Below are 26,199 nucleotides of genomic sequence, written 5' to 3'. Positions count from 1 at the left end.
TGAAGTGTAAATGCAAACTGAATTTTAATTTCAAGGCCTCAACAGCCAAACTGATACAATTGTCTACATCTTCATTTTGGCTAAATTATAATGAAATTACTTTGATTTGTGTAAGAAGAAAAAAAATCCTTAAAAATCCTTCTGAAAGTGTTCAAAACATGTATTACAGAACCAACAATCCTATTTCATGGTTTCCCATCCAATAAATACTATTAAGACAAGTATTGCAGAAACTCATTTACAAAAATTTAATAAAAATGGATTTAATTAACTCATCATAAAATGCATCTTTATTTGCTTGTTATTTCAGTAAATATTGGCATATTATCCTTAAACATATGGAAGGAAGAGTTCTAAACCCAGATTACAAAAAAAGTACGTCTGTACTCGTAATATGGCAATAATCGGGTCCCTCTTTTTCAGAACTCAAAGCAAAATAAAATAAACAAACAAACAAAAAAATATATATATGTTTTATGAAACATTAGAAAAGACGCACTACATAGGCTGTCGCCACACCTGATGTCTCAGCCTATAGCTGTAGAGCTTTTTCTCTTCAATGTGGATAGGTGCTGGCGAAGTCCTATCCAGTACCAAAACATTATTTACACGGTGTTCCATCCGTTTCTCCATTGAAATTAATGTAGTATAAATAAAGGCAGAAGCTTGGTGGAATCACGCAAGTCCAAAAGTAAACTTAGGTAGTCCTGGAAACATTGGGAATTCTTGGCAATCTATTTATATATAGATCGGGTGATACTGTTTATGAGTCAGCTTCTTCCTGCAAGTTGGACAAGAGTTGGCGGATTTAAGTGCGTCACGGATGCACTGGCTGCAGAAAATATGGCCGCATTTGGTTGCCACAATGAGCCGTTTGCTCTGTACAATCTGGAGGGAGAGAAACAAACATTCAAGAGCATGAGAAATTATTTGCAGACCAAAATCCTTGTATTTAAAAAAATATAAAAAGAGGGTAGGATTGTCTATATGCCACCTGAATGCTAAATCTTAAAAATAATGAAGTTTCTTTTATCAACTTGCCGATATTGAATTCAGTAATTACATAATCTTGTTCAATACAAACACAATCATAACCCTCATAAAACGTTTAAAAAATATAAACAAAGAAAGCCCTTGCAAAATGGAACACAAAAGAAAAAAAAGTCATTTATTTTCTTACCCATTTTTGAGATGTTAATACCACTAATTTTTGGGGCCTTTTTATTTTAATTTTTTTTAATTTGGGTATATTAAACATACACCCCCTTTCATTTATAATTCCCCCTCCCCCCTTTATTTATAATTGCTTTCCTCTCCACTTTCTTGTATGTGCATCCAGTTTCAAACGTTTGAGAGTTAGAATCATCCATTATCATACCCAAGATCACACATTAACCCGAGTGCTGCACATTCACAGAACGTCGACATTATCTGTTTCTACAATGATCAGAGCAAAGCTGCCCTCCAGTGCTCAGCTCAAAGGGTGAATAAAGAAACACCATCGTTTTGTGAGTTTGCAGCACTTCTGAAGATATTTTTCCATTAAATTAATTTCATCATTATGTAGAATACATAATTCCCACACCCACACATATGCAATCCCTTTAGAGCTCCACAAGACAATGACTGACGCTCACGTGGAGTGCAATTTGTCATTTCTTACCTCTGAGTATCCATCCAAACATATTGGACAACTGACTTTTCCTGAAGTGAACCTGGAACAAAAATAAAAAATTCTATCAAACAAAATGGCAGCTATGTGACATCCAAATATTTCACTCCAACCCCTGTAGCTAAGCAGTAACTTATTATGCTTTCCACCTTGAATGAGATTGGCAGGACGACCACCAGGGCATGCTAGCACCATAAACATTACAATGGCATCAAGTGCCCTAACAAGATCAATCAAATAGATCATCAGTTATGAAAATCATTGTCAGCGAACCTCATTAATCCATTAGTTGGTCTAATAATGTAGAACAGAATAATTTCATATTTATTTTCAGGCCGATTAATTATAAAATAGGTGGCAGACTTGTTTAACCAAAAATATTGGAGTGGAACTGAAACTGTAACCTAGATTAAATGAAAAGGAACTTTCACAGATATCCAAAAGCTGACCAAAGTACATTTAAGTGCGAGGGAGAGAGCTGTGTCCATTTTAAGGATCCTTCCCATCCCAGACTATGCTATCTGCTGCACCCTTTTTTACTAAATATTGCAATAACCAAGTGACCTGGGGACACTCAGATCACCAACCGGCTGTGCAATTGTGGAGAGAAGCAACACCTGGCAAACGTGTGACTTAGAAGGAAGAAATACATCAAATTTTGTGCAAGTAAGAAGGCAGAGCTCGGTTTGTGAATTTTATTTAAAATATATATATATATATATATATATAAAAAAAACTAATTTTAACTTACCGTAAATTTATTTTTCCTGAAGATTAGAGGCAGTGCTTTTACCAATGGGATTTCATCTAGAGGGATAAAACAGGCAGGCAATCTCCAAAACTTTTCAAGGACCTCCCCCAATTAACCTTTGGCCTTATAAATTACTTCCTATCCAAGACATCCCCAGTTCTTTGCCTGCCTCCGGCAGAGGAGGGTGTCAGGTCAGGTTTCTCCCTAGAAGTATGGTGAGAGGGCTGAGGCTCTGGAGGCTCTACTTCTTTTAAATACATTTTTCAGAGATCAGCCAGGGTTTACACTCCAGACCGCTGTAACTCCCCGGGTTGTATTAATTCCGTCTATTCCGGCTATATGATTGAAAACTTTAGTAATAATCCTTAAAGGACACCTGACATGTATGACATATCATGATTCCCCTATTATTCCAGAAGTTTGGACCTTAAGGGGTTAAAAGAAGAGAAGTTAAAAACTCTCCTACTTAGAAACATTATCTACCTTACAGCACTGATAATTAACTTATTCAGGCTAGAGTCATTTAAGATAAAGCAAAAAGTCTTACCTTAAATGTTCTCAGAGTGTGTAGGAGGTTTGGTGAGAACACACTTGCAACAGATTCTGAGTGCACCTGGCAAACAGTTAGTTGCTGCTGGGTAAACAGCCTCGCTAAGTCCTGGAAACCAATATCTTGACCCCGGAGAGAAAAAACAAAGATATTGGCGCCTGAATTTTAAAATCACATTACGCATGTCCTGCATTTCGCGATTCCACGGTGGAAATAAACATAACCTGTATGTGTGTTCCACCGTCAGGACTTCCCAGCTAGGGCCCAAAAGCGCACCATCGTCTGCCCGGCACCTGGCTCGGTATAGATGGAATTAATACAACCCGGGGAGTTACAGCGGTCTGGAGTGTAAACCCTGGCTGATCTCTGAAAAATTTATTTAAAAGAAGTAGAGCCTCCAGAGCCTCAGCCCTCTCACCATACTTCTAGGGAGAAACCTGACCTGACACCCTCCTCTGCCGGAGGCAGGCAAAGAACTGGGGATGTCTTGGATAGGAAGCAATTTATAAGGCCAAAGGTTAATTGGGGGAGGTCGTTGAAAAGTTTTGGAGATTGCCTGCCTGTTTTATCCCTCCAGATGAAATCCCATTGGTAAAAGCACTGCCTCTAATCTGAAGGGAAAATAATAATAATAATAATAATAATAATAATAATACTAATAATAATAATAATAATAGGTACTGAAATATTTATCGGATTTTTTTTAATAAAAAAAAAATGAAAATAAATCAGTCGATTAATACAATATGAAAATCGTTAGTTGCAGCCCTACTGCCAAGGCTCAGCAGGTATCCTGTACCGGACAGATACATTTTGCTAAAGGTGATGCAAATAGAATTCAACATGAAGTGTTATGTATTAACACTGAACCTGCAGAAAATGGAAGACCACATGTGAAATGCATACCTTGAACCTTCCTGTTCCACAGACGACGTATCTCGTGAATCCTCATCATCACTACTTAATATACAGCTGGCGGTCTGTTGGGAAACGCCTGGATTTCTTCTTTGACTTGAATTATCTAACAATAAACAAACAATTGCATGTAATATTTTCAAACTGCTAAAATTATTTGCTAAGACAGGGTTTTTTTTTTTTTGCAATAGATATGGCTAGAGAGAAGCCTGGAGAGAGGAATTCACCAAATATAGTTGAAAATGGCAATTACCCACTAATCAGAAAATTCAGTGATAAGCAAAAAGGTTTGCACAAAGCAATTACAAATAATAACAAATAAATAAATAAAGGTTATTTTCCTGAAAACTAGTGATGCTTACCTTCAACAATCTTTGCATGTATAAAAGAAATAAAAAGGAAACGATTTAGTTTGCAGATCATAAAATAAATAGCTAAACGCAAGATACACACACACACACACAACCCCCCCCCCCAAAAAAACATCTTTTCAATACTCCATTTTGGACAAGTCTTAAATTTAAAAGAATAAAAATGGACAAAAAATACAAGACTGTTACTTACAACTACAGAATCGTTGTGAGTTAAGTCTACTACCACAGGTTCAAAGGATTCACATGTGAGATCCACTACTTCTTCACCTGCAAAAAGATATCATAGCATCAATGTCCTGAATTGAGATTGTATTAAAAAAAAAAATAAAAAAAAATAAAGTTTATTTTTAGTACTGGATTGTAACAAACAGGTATGTTTTATTGTGTTTTACAGTCTTCCAACTGTGCAACATGTTCACTTATCACTACTCTGTCATATGGATTCTTAGTTAGGGCTACTCAACAAACAAATTCAGAGAATTGAAATCCTATACTTTTACAAAATAAGAAATGTTTACATTCTGCATCATTCAGGGTTTTGATGCATGAATTCAATTTCTGAAGGTCAAAGTATTAAAGGGGCAATTCAGGCTGGAGATAACCACTATTTTTATTGCACTGAAAATATGCAAAAATCATAAAAATCTTGAAAACAAAACAAACAAAAAAAAAAAAAACACGAAAATATAGCTCACAAAACTTGGAGCATCAACACAAAAATAAAAAAAAAAAAAAAACAGTAACTTCAAGTATGGCTGACTTAAAGATTTTTTTTTTCCCAGTCCAGCTGCTTTAAACTTGCATTTGAATTTTTTTCCATTCACGTTGAATTCTCACGTTAATGAATGACCCTGCTAGTGTTACAATCCGTTATAAAATGGTAATATATTTCTCCAATGTAATATCAGCTCTGCCTGCGCATATGGGATAGTCCCGTGTAGCACAATTGAACTTAAAATACTATAGGTCTTTAAAATCAGATCCCCCCACCCCCCTAGCATGTGGGTAATTTTTACTAGCATTGCACATCGCCCAAAAACAGCTACAGGTCTTCAGCAGGCTACAATACCAAGCTGCTGGTAAGCGGATTATCCAGCAGCCTACTAGTACCATGTGAGGACTGTTCTTGTGACTAATAGGTGCGAGACATCCAAGTGGAAGGTTTCAATAGGTGGGGTTGTTCACCAACACCTACATGAGGGACATGACTTCCCATCACATCCCTGAGTTATTGCCACCTTCCATTCAATGATTCCGGTCTGCCTATTCAAGGCATTTTTTCCTTCACTGGTTAGAAACCAAATAAGGGTATAAGAAACTACTTTAGTTCTTGAAGCAGCAAAATGTACGTCCAGCTTCGCTATTTTAACTTTTAATTGGTTATTCACAGAAACTGTGTCACACAGAAAGAAGGAAAAAATCTTACCATCTTGCTGCTTTTAAAGGGATTCTCCAGTGCCAGGAAAACATTAGTTTTCAAGGCACTGCAGGACCCTGGAGTGCCCCCCTCTCCTTCCCACCCCCCATTGCTAAAGGGGTTAAAACCCCTTTAGTGACTTACTGGAGTCCAGCGCCGATGTTCAATGCTTTCCTATGGGGATTTCAGCAACGGTGATTTCAGCAACGTCTTCATATAGCGTGAGGACGTCCATCGTCTTATAACACACTTTTTGTGTTCTAAGAACACGGAAGTCCCTCTAGTGGCTGTCTGATAGACAGCCACTAGAGGAGGACTAAACCCTGCAAGGTAATTATTGCAGTTTATGAAAACTGCAATAATTACACTTGCAGGGTTAAGGGTAATGGGAGTTGGCACCCAGACCACTCCAATGGGCAGAAGTGGTCTGGGTGCCTGGAGTGTCCCTTATGAGAACTAAACTCACAGGGGACTAGTAGACTGCTGGGCAATTGGATTACCACCATCTGAGGTAATGTAGCCAGTGGCAACCTGGACCAAGCACTCCAAATTAATTAAGGTCCCCATAGCAAGCTGAATAACATTTTAACTTGACTTTCTAAAATTCAAAGCACCTTTCAAACATCACCATTTGTACTTCTTGTGTGTAGTTTTCAGGTAGCATGTTTTAAAGTAGGGTTGGTCAAATCCAAGACTACATATTTTTCCTTGATATTTGTCATTGAAGACAACTGTTCACTGAAGCGGTTTATATGGCACAGCATATCCTTAGTACATATGGATAAAGTGACTCAGAGATCCTTATTCACAAGACAATTAGATAAAGTAGATGAAAGGAGACGTGTTTATTTAACTCACAAATTCACTTGGGATATGTGGATTTAAACCTACCACTTTCTTCCACTTCGATGGTTTCTGGGGCTGTTGCCATTGTTGTCGTGGAGCACTGTCCTGCTCTCCTTTTGCGTGTACGTCTTGAGTTACCAGAATCCGATTTCCGTTTCCTTTGAGCCTGAAACAAAAAAATATAGGGAGAAAATTGCAGGAATTACATTATTAGCTAGGAATCTGTTATGATTAAGAGTTCAACACAAACGTTTGTAACCAAAACCGTTAAAAAATTATTAGAAATGCGCTCTCACGTTTTAGTGCCCGTAAGAAGTCAAACTGTTTTAGAATGGTCTGCCTTCTCACCTGCTGGTCATTGTTCCTCACCTACACTATAACAGTGAGACAAAAGCTTTTGTTTAGGAGCTCCGTAAGCGCTTTTGCGCTAAGCTCTGTCCATTGGGGTCAGCTTAGATTCTCAACAAGTATTGGCATATTCTTACCCAATATCCCTGGCTAGTTTGGCCTTACTAATGAGAAACTTGATGGAAAAGTGTTTCCGTTTTTTAGATTTTACATTTTTCTGCATTATTTTACGCTGCTTTATAATTTTTTATGTAGATAATGAAATCTTTTTAAGTATGTTTATCACCATAAAAAAAAAAAAAAATTCCCCCCTATTCTTGTATGCTTAAAGAAGCACTATAGTGCCAGGAAAACAAACTCATTTTCCTGGCACTATAGGGTTATTAGGTCACCCCACTTATCACCGGTAGCTGGAGTTTTTTTTTAGATTATTACACTATTATTTTAGAAGCGATAGGTATGTCATTATACTCTGTGCTTGACATCTGTAAGACACATTCTTCAATCATAAAGCACTTTAGAAAACTGAAGAGATTTAGGAGTGTTCCTTTAAAAGGTAACATGAGAAAATACATCTTTTAAGAGAGTGACCTGGAACTCTTCTTCCTAAAATGGATCCGATATATCAATCTGTAAGATCTGAGGCCCTAATAGAGCCCCATAGTAATGGAGCAACTAGGAAGTCAGGCTGCCGATAGAAAACCAGGCCGCTAAAAAAAATAAAAAAATAAAATCCATAAAAATTCAGGGTACCATCAAAGTTTTGCTTAATGACATTACCATACGTGGCTAGGGAAATTAGCTGCACAAGATGAAACCATCCTAACCACACTACTGAGGAGGTGACTGGGTGATACTGAATTGCAGCCAAATGATTAATTGCCCTGACTGTATACAAACTAAAGGGGGAAGAGGGACACATTCCCACAAACACAATTTTTGTAAACTATGAAGCCACTGTTTCTAAATTAGATTTCGATTTAATGAGCAAGAGAATCATGGGCACAAATCAGTTATTTATAAATAATGCAACCATTATAAATCCATTTTGCCTTTGCTGTCCCTTGAGAAAGAAATTAAAGCATAAATTAGAAGTTTATCTGAAAATCTAGACATATTTGGCAATAAATATTGAGCCAAGTCTATTTGTAGTTATGCAAATACACATTATTATAGCAGACAGGTGGTAGATATTAGTTAATTCTTAAATGTGCATTCTATAGTCCTCGACCACAATTGACTTCCATCTATATTCTGATTGGTTAGAAACGTCAGCCATTGAAAATAAAGCTTCATTTTAATTTTTGCCTCAGCTTCAGTCGCTCCTTGCAACTCTCGTTATTTGCCAGTTACTCGCTCCCATGGCAAACTCAGTTGAATGAAGACCCCATACACCAATAAGGTGCTATGAAGGTTTGTTAAGGAGGCGTGCCTTAGTCTGGCACCCTATTTCAACCTAGAACAGCTGAGCTTTCATTGCCCGGTTGTTCTGTGCTACTTACCTTGTATTACCTGTGCCTCCTGTTCTCCTGAAAACCTGTTTTACCAGACCTTGGCCTGCCTCACCGATGCCAAACTTTTGCTGCCTGGATATTTGATCATTGGATTGCCTGACTTTGTTATTGCCTAGCAGCTATTGCATTAGTTTGCCTTGGACCTTTGTTTATTATTTTCTTTGTCAGTACAAGTACTGCCCTTTCGGGTTTTATACATCCAAACCTGACAGCCCTTTATATTGAAGTATTTCTGTCCCTTTAAAAGATCTCATAAGACTTTTAAAGGAGTTAAATATCAGCATTTACTTTTTTCAGGAAGCAAATTTGGGTTTTCTGCCAGGAAGAGGGCAGACACACCATCCCCACACAGGTTAATGCATAAAGCATGTTTAGCGAGTTTGTTTGATGGGAGGCAGATCCCTCCCTCTCCAATTATTTAATGTTCTGCTCTATTCTTATATAAAACGTTTTTGTCCAGCAGGGGTTTTTGGATAAGGAGTTCATCTCCAAGAGCAGTTCCACTCATCACACAAGTAGGACTGCTCTAAATAATGATGGCAGCCATTTACAGCTGGGTTCACGGTTTAGTGAATTAGGCTGTGTGAGGTAAATCATCATAGTCACATTCCATGGCACAGCTCTATGGGAGTGACTTAGTTTGCATTTTGTAACTCTGTTTCCAGCTCACTACAAGTTTATACAAATGCAACTTTACAGGTTCTGCCAAAACTGGAAACCAGTGACAAACACTTACACAGAAAAGACAAACCGATGTACTTAATAAATGTGAGTTTATAGGTTTATAAACTTAAGGTAATGAATCATTCCCTGGACTTTATGCCTCGGTTATAGGAAAGTCCGACAAATTGTAAATAATAAAGTGACTTAATTATGTAAAAATATTACACATACATATATATTATTTCATTCTAAGTGTATTTTGAGAAATATATATCAAAATACAGTTAGAACAAAATTACACATATTTTTAAAATTACTTACTTTATTTTTCATTTTTAACGTATTTATATAGTTATTTAATTAATATTCTACAAACACTGTTTTAACTTTTATAGGCAGCAGGGGGACTACCAGTCATTCCAGACACTCTCCCTGCTGGAACTGCAATGGACCTTGAGATCACATGGCCCAGGAACGGCTATATAAAAAGTTAGGAGCCAATTTTGTATTTTTGTTTTTTAAGCAAAGTTTGAAATTCAAAAAAATGTAAATTAACTAAAAGGTATACTATAGTCACCAGAACCACTACATCTTAATGGTATCCACCTGACAGCCACTAGAGGCGCTTCACCTTTGAAAACAGAGTCAGACTCCGTTTTCAGTCAAACGCTGCTCATAGAAGGCATTCGCCTGGTGCAGTGCAGCAATATTGCAGCGTATGTGCACTAGCCTCAAAAAGCTAAAAAACAAATAGTTAGTAGGGCACTACAGCGGAAACAGAAACATTTAAATACAACATAACTGACATGTTTGTTAGCACAGTGTGTACAGAATAACATTGTTAATTTTGCACTATGGTTGGTGCCAAGTATACCTGTTAGTAGGTTTACTCAGTTTTATACTATCCAACCCAATTGTGATTACAGAGAGTTCCTGTACTTACAGTGCTCATGACGGCCCAAATCGCAAACAACCACCAAGAAAGTGTGAAAGACACCAGGTGTGTAGACAGGTAGAGAAGAAGGAAGAATACAATTTTCAACTTCTTGTAAAGTTAAAATCCAAGTTTTTCAGGGTGTTGTGTCTTCTAAACCTAAAAGAAATAACCAGAGCGTGGATATTTGAACACACCAGGACCTACTCCACCACCAAATTGCACACATATATACCGATTCAGGCTCCTCACAAACAAAGGAGACAGATGGTGTTTTCACATGCTGAAATGCTTTAAAAACCGAAGCAATGACGGCATTCTTTCTATTTGTTCAGATGGAGCACACAGTCTAAACCAGGGCTGCCCTACTGCTTTGTTATTCTAAATGCATTCTAAGGACATGCAAAGCATCAAGGGAGTTGTAGTTCCACAACATCTGGGGATCTACATGTTGGGCAGCCCTGGTCTACAACATCAGCATATGCATATCACCACTAGCTTCCTCATGGGCTGGTGCTTTTCAACAAATCAGAGTACTGCCACTGGGTTAATATGGCAACACTGACTTGTACACATAGCCCCAGACCAGAGGCAGTACTTTTACAAACAGACTTTATAGTTGCAAAGAGCACATGGCTGCAATGAACTCTCTCCTGCTGATGATGGTCTGAGGCTTCAATGGGGGAACCTCAGACTAGGCACTGCTGATAGGATGAGATGTGCTCAAACTGTAATAAAACGGTAAAAGCTACTTATATCTGAGAAGAGGGGGGGAGGAAATGCTCCTGAAGTACATAGAAAATGCCATGGTTTGAAGCTACATCTGCCAATAAATAAGAAACCTTAGTTTTGCAATTTCAAACCAACATTTCAAACTGAATAACCACAACTCACTGTAGTTGTTATGGTGCCAGGAGTGCCCTGGCGCTGTCCAATGGGAAGATGTCAAACTGTATTAGTATGATTTAACAATCCTATCTTATAAAACCATATACAATGATTAGTATCTTTCTTTAAACCCTCTGTTATTCCCTCATGTCCTTTTAGTTTATTTTATTATAAATGTTTCATTTAACGCATTGGGAGAAGCAGACGTTTTGCAGAATCTTCTTTTTAAAGCTTTGCGGTGTTGTGGCGTGTTAAACCCCGAAGGATATTTGTACAATCTCTCTCTTTAAGCAGTTATTTGCTATAACCTTGAAAAATGTTACCTACCATAACATTTTTGAAAATAGTGGTTTATATCACACGCACACAGCTCTAAGAACCCCAAGTTGCCACTGTATTATACCTTGTGTTAAGATAAAATGCATGTTCGGCCTTGTTCTGAGATGTCTGCTCTATCATTGTTCTTGTTATTTCTGCCTATAAATTTAACAATGAGTAAACAAAAAAAAACAAAAACTACACCCTGTTTAGAAAACAGAAGATCAGAAACCACCATCCTACAGCAAGATTTCAGGTAAGTGGAACATTTTAATTGTTTAGAACTCACATGCTACCAGGTTATGACTTTTATCACAAATATTACGAATATTAGCAACTAATAACCTCTGATAGCAAGTACTACAATAGCCAAAGCCTCCCCCAATTAAAACTAGATCTGTCACTATAGTAATAACCCAGCCCCCCCCGTATAGACTGAATGTCACTATAGTAATAATCCAGCCCCCCCCAGTATAGACTGAATATGTCACTATAGTAATAACCCAGTATAGACTGAATGTCACTATAGTAATAACCCAGCCCCCCCCCCCCCCCCCGAGTATAGACTGAATATGTCACTATAGTAATAACCCAGCCCCCCCAGTATAGACTGAATATGTCACTATAGTAATAACCCAGCCCCCCTCCCCAGTATAGACTGAACATGTCACTATAGTAATAACCCAGCCCCCCCCCGTATAGACTGAATATGTCACTATCGTAATAACCCAGCCCCCCCCCCAGTATAGACTGAATGTCACTATAGTAATAACCCCCCCCCCAGTATAGACTGAATATGTCACTATAGTAATTACCCAGCCCCCCCAGTATAGACTGAATATGTCACTATAGTAATAACCCAGCCCCCCCCAGTATAGACTGAATATGTCACTATAGTAATAACCCAGCCCCCCTCCCCAGTATAGACTGAACATGTCACTATAGTAATAACCCAGCCCCCCCCCCCGTATAGACTGAATATGTCACTATCGTAATAACCCAGCCCCCCCCCCAGTATAGACTGAATGTCACTATAGTAATAACCCCCCCCCAGTATAGACTGAATATGTCACTATAGTAATTACCCAGCCCCCCCCAGTATAGACTGAATATGTCACTATAGTAATAACCCAGCCCCCCCAGTATAGACTGAATATGTCACTATAGTAATAACCCAGCCCCCCTCCCCAGTATAGACTGAACATGTCACTATAGTAATAACCCAGCCCCCCCCCGTATAGACTGAATATGTCACTATCGTAATAACCCAGCCCCCCCCCAGTATAGACTGAATGTCACTATATTAATAACCCCCCCCCAGTATAGACTGAATATGTCACTATAGTAATTACCCAGCCCCCCCCAGTATAGACTGAATATGTCACTATAGTAATAACCCAGCCCCCCCCCAGTATAGACTGAATATGTCACTATAGTAATAACCCCCCCCCAGTATAGACTGAATGTAACTATAGTAATAACCCAGCCCCCCCCCCCCAGTATAGACTGAATATGTCACTATAGTAATAACCCAGCCCCCCCTCCCCAGTATAGACTGAATATGTCACTATAGTAATAACCCAGCCCCCCCCCAGTATAGACTGAATATGTCACTATAGTAATAACCCCCCCAGTATAGACTGAATATGTCACTATAGTAATAACCCAGCCCCCCCCCAGTATAGACTGAATATGTCACTATAGTAATAACCCAGCCCCCCCCCAGTATAGACTGAATATGTCACTATAGTAATAACCCAGCCCCCCCAGTATAGACTGAATATGTCACTATAGTAATAACCCCCCCCAGTATAGACTGAATATGTCACTATAGTAATAACCCCCCCCCAGTATAGACTGAATATGTCACTATAGTAATAACCCAGCCCCCCCTCCCCAGTATAGACTGAATATGTCACTATAGTAATAACCCAGCCCCCCCTCCCCAGTATAGACTGAATATGTCACTATAGTAATAACCCAGCCCCCCCCAGTATAGACTGAATATGTCACTATAATAATAACCCAGCCCCCCCTCCCCAGTATAGACTGAATATGTCACTATAGTAATAACCCACCCACCCCAGTATAGACTGAATATGTCACTATAGTAATAACCCACCCCCCCAGTATAGACTGAATATGTCACTATAGTAATAACCCAGCCCCCCCAGTATAGACTGAATATGTCACTATAGTAATAACCCACCCCCCCCAGTATAGACTGAATATGTCACTATAGTTATAACCCTGCCCCCCCCCAGTATAGACTGAATATGTCACTATAGTAATAACCCAGCCCCCCCCCAGTATAGACTGAATATGTCACTATAGTAATAACCCAGCCCCCCCCCCCAGTATAGACTGAATATGTCACTATAGTAATAACCCAGCCCCCCCCCCCCCAGTATAGACTGAATATGTCACTATAGTAATAAACCAGCCCCCCCCCCCAGTATAGACTGAATATGTCACTATAGTAATAACCCACCCCCCAGTATAGACTGAATATGTCACTATAGTAATAACCCAGCCCCCCCCCCGTATAGACTGAATATGTCACTATAGTAATAACCCAGCCCCTCCCCCCCAGTATAGACTGAATGTCACTATAGTAATAACCCCCCCCAGTATAGACTGAACATGTCACTATAGTAATAACCAAGCCCCCCCAGTATAGACTGAATATGTCACTATAGTAATAACCCCCCCCAGTATAGACTGAACATGTCACTATAGTAATAACCCAGCCCCCCCCCGTATAGACTGAATGTCACTATAGTAATAACCCAGCCCCCCCCCAGTATAGACTGAATATGTCACTATACTAATAACCCAGCCCCCCCCCAGTATAGACTGAATATGTCACTATAGTAATAACCCAGCCCCCCTATAGACTGAATATGTCACTATAGTAATAACCCAGCCCCCCCCCCCCCGTATAGACTGAATATGTCACTATAGTAATAACCCAGCCCCCCCGTATAGACTGAATATGTCACTATAGTAATAACCCAGCCCCCCCCCCCGTATAGACTGAATATGTCACTATAGTAATAACCCAGCCCCCCCCCCGTATAGACTGAATATGTCACTATAGTAATAACCCAGCCCCCCCCATAGACTGAATATGTCACTATAGTAATAACCCAGCCCCCCCCGTATAGACTGAATATGTCACTATAGTAATAACCCAGCCCCCCCCCATATAGACTGAATATGTCACTATAGTAATAACCCAGCCCCCCCCCAGTATAGACTGAATATGTCACTATAGTAATAACCCAGCCCCCCTATAGACTGAATATGTCACTATAGTAATAACCCAGCCCCCCCCCGTATAGACTGAATATGTCACTATAGTAATAACCCAGCCCCCCCCCCCGTATAGACTAAATATGTCACTATAGTAATAACCCAGCCTCCCCCGTATAGACTGAATATGTCACTATAGTAATAACCCAGCCCCCCCCCCGTATAGACTGAATATGTCACTATAGTAATAACCCAGCCCCCCCATAGACTGAATATGTCACTATAGTAATAACCCAGCCCCCCCCCCCCGTATAGACTGAATATGTCACTATAGTAATAACCCAGCCCCCCCATAGACTGAATATGTCACTATAGTAATAACCCAGCCCCCCCCCCGTATAGACTGAATATGTCACTATAGTAATAACCCAGCCCCCCCCTATAGACTGAATATGTCACTATAGTAATAACCCAGCCCCCCTATAGACTGAATATGTCACTATAGTAATAACCCAGCCCCCCCCCCCGTATAGACTGAATATGTCACTATAGTAATAACCCAGCCCCCCCCCCGTATAGACTGAATATGTCACTATAGTAATAACCCAGCCCCCCCCCGTATAGACTGAATATGTCACTATAGTAATAACCCAGCCCCCCCCATATAGACTGAATATGTCACTATAGTAATAACCCAGCCCCCCCCCCCCGTATAGACTGAATATGTCACTATAGTAATAACCCAGCCCCCCCCATAGACTGAATATGTCACTATAGTAATAACCCACCCACCCCAGTATAGACTGAATATGTCACTATAGTAATAACCCACCCCCCCAGTATAGACTGAATATGTCACTATAGTAATAACCCAGCCCCCCCAGTATGGACTGAATGTCACTATAGTAATAACCCCCCCCCCCCCCAGTATAGACTGAATATGTCACTATAGTTATAACCCAGCCCCCCCCCAGTATAGACTGAATATGTCACTATCGTAATAACCCAGCCCCCCCCAGTATAGACTGAATATGTCACTATAGTAATAACCCAGCCCCCCCCAGTATAGACTGAATATGTCACTATAGTAATAACCCAGCCCCCCCTCCCCAGTATAGACTGAATATGTCACTATAGTAATAACCCACCCCCCCAGTATAGACTGAATATGTCACTATAGTAATAACCCAGCCCCTCCCCCCCAGTATAGACTGAATGTCACTATAGTAATAACCCCCCCCAGTATAGACTGAACATGTCACTATAGTAATAACCAAGCCCCCCCAGTATAGACTGAATATGTCACTATAGTAATAACCCAGCCTCCCCCCCCCCAGTATAGACTGAATATGTCACTATAGTAATAACCCCCCCCCCAGTATAGACTGAACATGTCACTATAGTAATAACCCAGCCCCCCCCGTATAGACTGAATGTCACTATAGTAATAACCCAGCCCCCCCCAGTATAGACTGAATATGTCACTATAGTAATAACCCAGCCCCCCCAGTATAGACTGAATATGTCACTATAGTAATAACCCAGCCCCCCTATAGACTGAATATGTCACTATAGTAATAACCCAGCCCCCCCCGTATAGACTGAATATGTCACTATAGTAATAACCCAGCCCCCCCCCCGTATAGACTGAATATGTCACTATAGTAATAACCCAGCCCCCCCGTATAGACTGAATATGTCACTATAGTAATAACCCAGCCCCCCCCCCGTATAGACTGAATATGTCACTATAGTAATAACCCAGCCCCCCCATAGACTGAATATGTCACTATAGTAATGACCCAGCCCCCCCCGTATAGACTGAATATGTCACTATAGTAATAACCCAGCCCCCCCCCATATAGACTGAATATGTCACTATAGTAATAACCCAGCCCCCCCCAGTATAGACTGAATATGTCACTATAGTAATAACCCAGCCCCCCTATAGACTGAATATGTCACTATAGTAATAACCCAGCCCCCCCCGTATAGACTGAATATGTCACTATAGTAATAACCCAGCCCCCCCCCGTATAGACTGAATATGTCACTATAGTAATAACCCAGCCCCCCCCGTATAGACTGAATATGTCACTATAGTAATAACCCAGCCCCCCCCCGTATAGACTGAATATGTCACTATAGTAATAACCCAGCCCCCCGTAGACTGAATATGTCACTATAGTAATAACCCAGCCCCCCCCCCCGTATAGACTGAATATGTCACTATAGTAATAACCCAGCCCCCCCCCCCGTATAGACTGAATATGTCACTATAGTAATAACCCAGCCCCCCCATAGACTGAATATGTCACTATAGTAATAACCCAGCCCCCCCCCGTATAGACTGAATATGTCACTATAGTAATAACCCAGCCCCCCCCATATAGACTGAATATGTCACTATAGTAATAACCCAGCCCCCCCAGTATAGACTGAATATGTCACTATAGTAATAACCCAGCCCCCCTATAGACTGAATATGTCACTATAGTAATAACCCAGCCCCCCCCGTATAGACTGAATATGTCACTATAGTAATAACCCAGCCCCCCCCCGTATAGACTGAATATGTCACTATAGTAATAACCCAGCCCCCCCCCCGTATAGACTGAATATGTCACTATAGTAATAACCCAACCCCCCCCCCGTATAGACTGAATATGTCACTATAGTAATAACCCAGCCCCCCCATAGACTGAATATGTCACTATAGTAATAACCCAGCCCCCCCCCCGTATAGACTGAATATGTCACTATAGTAATAACCCAGCCCCCCCCCCCCCGTATAGTCTGAATATGTCACTATAGTAATAACCCAGCCCCCCCCCAGTATAGACTGAATATGTCACTATAGTAATAACCCAGCACCCCCCCCTCCCCCCGTATAGACTGAATATGTCACTATAGTAATAACCCAGCCCCCCCCCAGTATAGACTGAATGTCACTATAGTAATAACCCAGCCCCCCCTCCCCCCCGTATAGACTGAATATGTCACTATAGTAATAACCCAGCCCCCCCCAGTATAGACTGAATATGTCACTATAGTAATAACCCAGCCCCCACCTCCCCAGTATAGACTGAACATGTCACTATAGTAATAACCCAGCCCCCCCCCCCGTATAGACTGAATATGTCACTATAGTAATAACCCCCCCCCCCCCGATCTATAGATTTGGATTCCCATGGTGCTGTGCGCGGGTGGCTGAGGATGATGGGTAGGCGGACAGTGTGGGTGATCCAGGCCCGGTTACCTGCTGCCAGCTCCCCGCTCGCCCTCACTCCGCTCCTAGAGCCCAGCTCGGCGTCAGGCGCGTCCGGTATCTGCACTTTTACTTTCAAACGTCAAACACTTCCGGTTAGGCGCAAACGTCGCAGGGAGTTTTAGTCCGACCGAACCCATTGCTCAGTCAGGATGAAACGCTTTGGGCGCATGCGCATGGCGAAGGCACGGAGCGCTCAGCGCGGTGCGGCTCATTGCGCATGCGCCCATGGAGTGGGGTTTAAGAGTTTTGCGCATGCGTGGACGAGTCACGTGAGCGGTGTGTTCGACGTCATCCACATAGGCTTGAAGAACACGTGCTCAAGAAGTTTAAAAGGAACAGCGAGCTCAGAATCACCTCGGAACCTACATGAAATTGTAGCAATTGTTACAATCCAGCTAAGCTTTGATTGAAAATTTTCTCTGCATTCCTGAAAAGTCACACTTTGCTAGATAAGACTGAAATTCACTTCTCATGGAGAAACTGCTTCCATTATGGGTATTTATGCTTTGTTTTTTTTCTCAATGTCTCTGGAGTCTGTGTTTCACCTATCCTTTATAATTCTTTAATTTAGTTTCTTTGTCCATGAACATTTATTACAGTGCATATGCCTTAACATTTCAAATGGGCACTGAGAGACACTTTAATTGTGAGTGGTGTGGCCAGGAGCGGGGCTGTTTTGATGAATTTTAGGTAACTTACTAATGACAATTTATTCAACTGAAATGTAATATAGAACAAGAACAATGTATCATATTTACACAGACTGATTTCTAAGCATATTTAATGTAGTTTAAAGACATATTACTGGGTGTATAATTGCCGTGGAGCTCTGTTATACACTCAGACACACCAACAATATGGAGCTCCTAGAAAAGAGAGACATTAGGATAGAAAAGCTTGCTATATATGTCTGGATTGTTGCATACATACAGTATCTCACAAAAGTGAGTACACCCCTCACATTTTTGTAAATATTTTATTATATCTTTTCATGTGACAACACTGAAGAAATGACACTGATATAATGTAAAGTAGTAAGTGTACAGCCTGTATAACAGTGTTCTGTCCCCTCAAAATAACTCACAGCTATTGTCTAAACCGTTAGCAACAAAAGTGAGTAGACCCCTAAGTTGAAATGTCCAAAGTGGACCCAACGTGTCAATATTTTTGTGTGGCCACCATTATTGGCATTCAAAGGTTGCCACTGGAGTCCTCTACCACTCCTCTATGACGACATCACGGAGCTGGTGGATGTTAGAGACCTTGCAATCCCCCACCTTTCATTTGAGGATGCCCCACAGATGCTTAATAGGGTTTAGGTCTGGAGACATGCTTGGTCCGTCCATTTCCTTCAGCTTCTTTAGCAAGGCATTGGTCGTCTTGGAGGTGTGTTTGGGGTCATTATCATGTTTGAATACTGCCCTGCGGCCCAGTCTCCGGAGGGAGGGGATCATGCTCTGCTTTAGTATGTTACAGTACATGTTGGCATTCATGCTTCCCTCAATGAACTGTAGCTACCCAGTGCCGGCAGCACTCATGCAGGCCCAGGCCATGAGACTCCCACCACCATGCTTGACTGTAGGCAAGACACATTTGACTTTGTACTCCTCACCTGTTGGCCGCCACACATGCTTGACACCATCTGAACCAAATAAGTTTAACTTGGTCTCATCGGACCACAGGTCATGGTTCCAGTAATCCATGTGCTTAGTCTGCTTGTCTTCAGCAAACTGTTTGCGGGCTTTCTTGTGCATCATCTTTAGAAGAGGCTTCCTTCTGGGACGACAGCCATGCAGACCAATTTGATGCAGTGTGCGACGTATGGTCTGCGCACTGACAGGCTGGCCCCTCTCCCTTCAACCTCTGCAGCAATGCTGGCAGCACTCATACGTCTATTTCCCAAAGACAACCTCTGGATATGTGTAGCGTTACTTACCTTATCCAGGGGCCGGCCGTGGTCCTCTCTTTGAGCCGCGCGCGGTCCTGCTGCTGCACGAGCCGCGCGCGGCTCATCCGACGGCTGCAACAAGAAGGCGGGCAGTGACCGTGAGAAGCGGTCACGTGTCCCGCCTGAATCTAAGAGCGCGCCGCGGGTCTCGGGCGCGCTCTTAAAGAAACAGTGGGAGCCTAAATTGGAAAAAGGCTCCAATTGGCCCCTGTCATGCCACACTCTCCATACACTTACCTTTTGGGGGTGTGGATATGACAGGAGCCAATCAAATTTATTTTTCCCTTAGCCCTTGCCCTATCGTGGTTTCTGTTGCCGTTCCCTTTAACGCTTGTTGTGTTCAGTTGTGTTCCTTCGTATTGACCTTGGCTTTGTTTCTGACTACGTTATCTCTTTATCCTTATCTGTTCTGTTTGCCGGCTTGCTGTTTACTGTGTACCAGACCCTGGCTAGTCCTAGTTTACGCTGTCTCTTTGTGCCCTTGACCTCGGATCGTTCCTGACTCTGTCTCCTTTAAGATACGTCGAGTCTGGCCATTCTAAGGTCCGGTAGACGTATCTCTCCACTCTGTTGTCTTTTGTCGAGTTGAATCCTGCGAGTTGGGGTATATTTTCGTTACATTACGATAGGGCCATGGACCCCGCAGATTTGGCTCAGCAAATGGCTTCTCATGAGGCAAGGTTTGTAGAGCAGGATCACCGTATGGATCAGATAGCTCAGGCTCTCCAGACGCTCTTGTCTAGAACTATTCCTGCAACCGCACCTAACCCTCCTACACCTCTTCTTCCCGAAGTATCCAATTTGTCTAATACTTCGCACCATTTAACACCCCCTCCCAGGTATGGAGGGGAAGCTAAGACATGCAGAGGTTTCATTAATCAAATAGAATTCCACTTTGAGATGTATCCACGTTCCTTTCCCACTGATAGGTCTAAAGTGGTGTTTTTGATGCATCAACTTACTGACAAAGCACTTGAGTGGGCAAATCCTATTTGGGAGGCCAATGGACCTATGGTGCATAATTTCAATAGTTTTCTTACGGCTTTTCGTAGAACTTTTGACAAAACGAAAAGGTCAAAGAATGCCGCAAGAGCATTAATAAGAATTAAACAGGGTTTTAGGTCTGTGGCTGACTATGCTATTCAGTTTCGTACCCTTGCTTCACAGGTAGATTGGACCAATAATGGGTTAACTACTGCGTTCATGGAAGGTTTATCTGACACTATATTGGATGAGGTAGCGGCAAGGGAGCTTCCTATTGCATTAGAGGACCTTATTGATTACCTCATTGATATAGATAATAGGATTCGTGACAGGCTCTATACTAAGAACAGGAATAGATGTTTTGTTACACCTATTTACCCCAGAAATGATAAACCTGAGAGTGTTAAAGTACCTGAGGAGGAACCCATGCAATAAGGGGTTGCCAAACTCTCTGATACTGAAAAATTGCATAGAAGAAGGGACGGACTCTGCCTATACTGTGGTAGGAGAGACCATACGATAAAGGAATGTCCTGTGCTTCCGGGAAACTCTCGCACCTATGACCTTATAGGGGACTGGCCTTGGGTGTGATATCTAAGTCTCCTAAATTGCCTCCTAACAGTTTGCTTCTCCCTGTTTCTCTTCATATGGGAGAGAGTTGTATAGCTGAAAGCATACTAGCCTTGGTTGATTCCGGGGCTGCTGAGAACTTCATAGACTCTGGTTTTGTTACGAAACACAACATTCCCATCATTGAGAGGGAGATACCCTTGGCCATTGAGGCCATAGATGGTAGACCTTTAAGTACGCCAGTCGTTACCCATGAAACTGTACCATTATTCATATACACAGGGGTTTTACACTTTGAGACTGTTCAGTTCCAGGTTATCACCTCTCCCTCTTCTCATATCGTGTTAGGGTACCCATGGTTATGTTCGCACAATCCCATTTTCGACTGGGAGTTGGGACAATTAAAATCATGGAGCAAAGCCTGCCACGAATCTTGTATGATTAAAGTCACCCTTTTAAATACTATTAATGTTCCTACTACTCCTCCTTTGTCTACTGTTATACCTCCTCAGTACTTGTTTCTCAAGACTGTATTCGATAAAAGGGAAGCTGATAAATTACCGCCTCACAGACCCTATGATTGTGCTATCGATTTATTGCCTGGCACTATACCTCCAAAGGGCAGGGTGTACCCTTTATCTATTCAAGAAAACCGTATCATGGAGGAGTATGTTAAGGAATCACTAGAAAAGGGGTTCATTAGGAGATCCTCTTCTCCGGCTGGAGCGGGGTTCTTCTTTGTATCAAAGAAAGAATGTGATTTAAGACCGTGTATCGATTATAGAGGTCTAAATAAAATCACTATCAAAAATGCATACCCTATACCTTTAATCACAGAATTGTTTGACAGGCTGAAACATGCTACTGTATTCACTAAATTGGACCTTAGAGGTGCATACAATTTAATACGTATTAAGAAAGGCCACGAATGGAAGACGGCATTCAATACTAGATCCGGTCATTACGAGTATACTGTTCTGCCATTTGGTCTTTGCAATGCCCCAGCAGTATTTCAAGAATTTATTAATGACGTCTTAAGAGACTTTATTCACACATTTGTAATCGCATACTTGGACGACATACTAATATATTCTACAGATTTACACACTCATCACAGACATGTTACAACAGTCCTGAAGACCCTTCTTGCTAATGGTCTTTATTGTAAACTAGAAAAAAATTTATTTGACCAATCCGAAGTCCAGTTTTTGGGGTATTTGATTTCCGCTAAAGGTTTTCGTATGGATCCCCAGAAGCTTTCTGCTGTCATAGAGTGTCCTCTACCACTAGGTTTGAAAGCCATTCAGCGTTTTCTTGGTTTCTCTAACTATTATAGACACTTTATTAAGGGTTTTTCTTCTATTTTAGCGCCTATCACCCGTATGCAGTGGTGTATCCTGGTTTTGTGCTGCCCTAGGCAGGACAAAACTCAGGCGCCCCCCCCTCCCCCCGCGCCACCCCCACCCAACCTTTCCCCCCGCCCCGCATTCTAAATACACACACACACACACTCGCTAACAGACACACACACTAACAGACACACACACTCACACTCACTAACAGACAAACACACTCACTAACAGACACACACTCACTCACTAGCAGACACAAACTAGCAGATACACACACTCACTGACATACACACACACTCACAGGCAAACACACACTAACAGACACACACACAGTCACACACTAACAGACACACACACACTAACAGACACACACACTAACAGACACACACACACACACACACACACTAACAGACACAGACACAAACACTAACAGACACACACACTGACACACACTAACAGACACACACACACTAACAGACACACACTAACAGACACACACACACACACTAACAGACACACACACACACTAACAGACACACACACACACACACACACACACACTAACAGACACAAACACTAACAGACACACACACACACACACTAACAGACACACACACACACTAACAGACACACACACACACACACTAACAGACACAAACACTGACACACACACACACACTAACAGACACACACTCACCCACCCACATTAACACATTTTTTTAAAATTTATTTGTAACACTTTTTTTTAAATTTATTTTTAACACATTTTTTTTTTTTAACACGTTTTTTTTACATTTATTTTTAACACATTTTTTTTTATTTAACACCCCCCCCCCCAGCCTCCTTACCTTTGGGAATGCTGGGGAGGGGGGTGTCTCTTCCTCCCTGGTGGTCCAGTGGCTGCTGGGCGATCGGGCGGCCGGCCGGCGAGGGAGCACTTCCCCTGAGCTGTCTGCTCAGCTCCCTCGCGCGCCTCAGAGTGAGGCTGGGAGCCGGAATATGACGTCATATTCCGGCTCCGCCTCCCAGCCTCACTCTGCGGCTGGCGAGGGAGCTGAGCAGACAGCTCAGGGGAAGTGCTCCCTCGCCGCCCGCCCGCCAGGCAGGCAGTGCCGCCCGATCGCCCAGCAGCCCGCCGGCATGTCTGTTAGCCGCAAGGCTAACAAGACATTTGCCTTGGGCATTTGGGGGCGGCTTTTTTTTGCCGCCCCCTGGAAAATGCCGCCCAAGGCAAATGCCTTGTTTGCCTCGCGGCTAATACGCCCCTGCCCGTATGACAAAAAAGGGTGGTAATACTCGTGTCTGGTCTCCTGAAGCACTTCAGGCTTTTGAATTTCTTAAAACTACATTCGCCTCTGCACCTATTTTACAGCATCCTATCCCCTCACTGCCTTATATTCTTGAAGTTGATGCTTCTGTTATCGGGGTAGGTGCTGTTTTGTCCCAAAGAGAGTCGCCTGAAAAGCCATTGCATCCTTGTGGCTTCTTTTCGAGACAAATTTCCAAAGCTGAAAAGAATTATGATGTGGGTAATCGCAAACTCCTTGCTATTATCTTAGCTCTTAAAGAATCGAGACACTTCTTAGAAGGAACTAAGGATCCTATCCTCATTTTTACGGATCACAAGAACCTATCCTACCTTGGTGAAGCTAAAAGATTATCTTCTAGGCAGGCTAGGTGGTCACTGTTTTTGTCCCGTTTCAATTATATTATCACCTATAGACCAGGTGATCGTAACATTAAAGCAGACGCTCTGTCCAGGCAGTTCGAAACTGCTGACAAACAGGACATTGATGTTACTCCTGTCATTCCCCCAGACAGGATAATAGCTACTACTATTTTGTCTATTTCTTCATCCCTCTTGCAGGCCATACAGGCGAAACAAAGCATGGCACCTAGCGAGAGGCCTATTGATAAATTGTTCGTTGATGTTCCCGAGAGACGGGATATTCTGTCATTATATCATGATACTAAGACTGCTGGACATCCTGGTATTTCCAAAACGATGTCAGCTGTTTCTCTGTATTTTTGGTGGGATTCCTTACGCAAGGATGTCACTGACTATATAGGTGCTTCTACTACTTGTGCATGTATGAAATCTTCTCGTAGAGTTCCTTGTGGGCTTCTGCATCAGTTACCCGTTCCCGAGAGACCTTGGTCTAACCTATCCATGGATTTTATTGTTGAATTACCCCCTTCGAATGGTTACACAGTTATCCTGATGATAGTAGATCGGTTTTCCAAAATGGCTCACTTTGTGCCTCTTCACAAGTTGCCCACATCCAGGGAACTAGCTCTTATCTTCGCTAGAGAGGTATTCCGGTTACATGGTATTCCCGTATCTATTGTGTCCGATAGGGGTAGCCAATTTATTTCCAGGTTCTGGAAAGCCTTTTGTTTAGAAATGGGTATTTCTCTGTCATTTTCTTCCGCTTACCATCCCCTGTCTAATGGAGCTGAAGAACGTGCCAACCAGTCTCTGTCTGCCAACCAGTCTTCGTTGTTTTGTGTCCCACCATCAGAACAATTGGTCTGACCTTCTTCCTTGGGCTGAGTTTGCTCGGAATAACGGCACTCATGATTCTTCCGGCAAAAGCCCTTTTTACGTTGTCTATGGCAGCATCCCGTTGTTCTTCCGGCATTCTCCTCACAGGGCATGCCAGTTCTGGATGAGCATTTGGCTGGTCTGCGTAATACTTGGGAGCACGTTCAGCGTTCTTTAGTGGATTCCACTGCTCGCCAGAAGGCTCAGGCTGACAAGCATCGCAGAGCGGCTCCTTCTTATGTTGTGGGGGACAGGGTTTTGCTTTCCACGCAGAATATTCGCCTTCGGGTGCCTTCTATGAAATTGGCTCCCCGCTTCATTGGTCCTTATCGTATTCTACATAAGGTTAATCCTGTTTCATATGCCTTGGGTCTTCCTAAGAATCTGCGTATTCCTAATGTCTTTCACACCTCATTGTTGAAGCCTTACGTACGCAACCGCTATACCCGGCATACTCCCCTCCCCCTCCTGTCTCTGTGGAGGGCCATGAGGAATTCGAAGTTTCTGCTGTTCTTGACTTTTGTTTCCTTAGGAGTCGACTTCAGTACTTGGTACATTGGAAGGGCTATGGGCCTGAGGAGCGCAGTTGGATTTTGTCAGGATCGGGACAGGGATCCAACACGCAGAGTACAAACAGTAGCCAGATACGTATACCGGACCTTAGAATGGCCGGACTAACGTAAGTAGTACAGTATAGAATGGTCAAAGACAAGCCGAGGTCGAGGGTAACAGAAGACAGGTAAGCGAGAGACAAGCCGAATCAAGATTAACAGAGATAAGCAGAGTAAGGTAAACAAGCCGGGTCAAAACCAAAAGGGATAATAGAATACACAAGCACTGAGTGACTAGAACAAGCTAGAACCACGACAGGGCAATGAGCTAATGAAAGAAGCTCTGTTAAATACCCTGTTCAGAGCAGTAACCACGCCTCCGAGGCGTCCTGATTGGTCCTGCAGCAATTGACTGACAGGTCGTTCCGGGGGAGTGTCCTGATGACTACTTCCTGCCTAGATGCTGTAAAAGGCAGTCACTCCCTCGCGGCCGGCCTAGCATGACCGGATAGACCGCGGGGAAGGGAGCCATC

At 42.2% G+C, this 26,199-nt stretch overlaps 1 protein-coding gene across 2 annotated transcripts; it reads right to left on the bottom strand.

The window, feature by feature from the left end:
- Nucleotides 1-237: 237 nt before the first annotated feature.
- On the bottom strand, nucleotides 238-17,884 carry RNF4 (ring finger protein 4). Of its 2 annotated transcripts, XM_063457693.1 has the most exons (7): nucleotides 17,705-17,884; nucleotides 9,994-10,143; nucleotides 6,571-6,691; nucleotides 4,443-4,529; nucleotides 3,880-3,994; nucleotides 1,664-1,715; nucleotides 238-888 (listed from the first exon to the last, which is right to left on the bottom strand). In XM_063457693.1, exons 2-7 carry the CDS (start codon nucleotides 10,000-10,002, stop codon nucleotides 739-741), a joined length of 534 nt encoding a protein of 177 aa, XP_063313763.1. In that variant the 5' UTR covers nucleotides 10,003-10,143; nucleotides 17,705-17,884; the 3' UTR covers nucleotides 238-738. The 2 variants fall into 2 exon arrangements, with proteins under 2 accessions (XP_063313763.1, XP_063313764.1); XM_063457694.1 differs by lacking the exon at nucleotides 9,994-10,143.
- Nucleotides 17,885-26,199: the final 8,315 nt, after the last annotated feature.

The sequence above is a fragment of the Pelobates fuscus genome, chromosome 6 (genome assembly GCF_036172605.1).
Source record: "Pelobates fuscus isolate aPelFus1 chromosome 6, aPelFus1.pri, whole genome shotgun sequence".
Taxonomy (NCBI): domain Eukaryota; kingdom Metazoa; phylum Chordata; class Amphibia; order Anura; family Pelobatidae; genus Pelobates; species Pelobates fuscus.
Note: the sequence above shows the minus strand (reverse complement) of the source record. Positions and strands in the feature narration are given on the sequence as shown.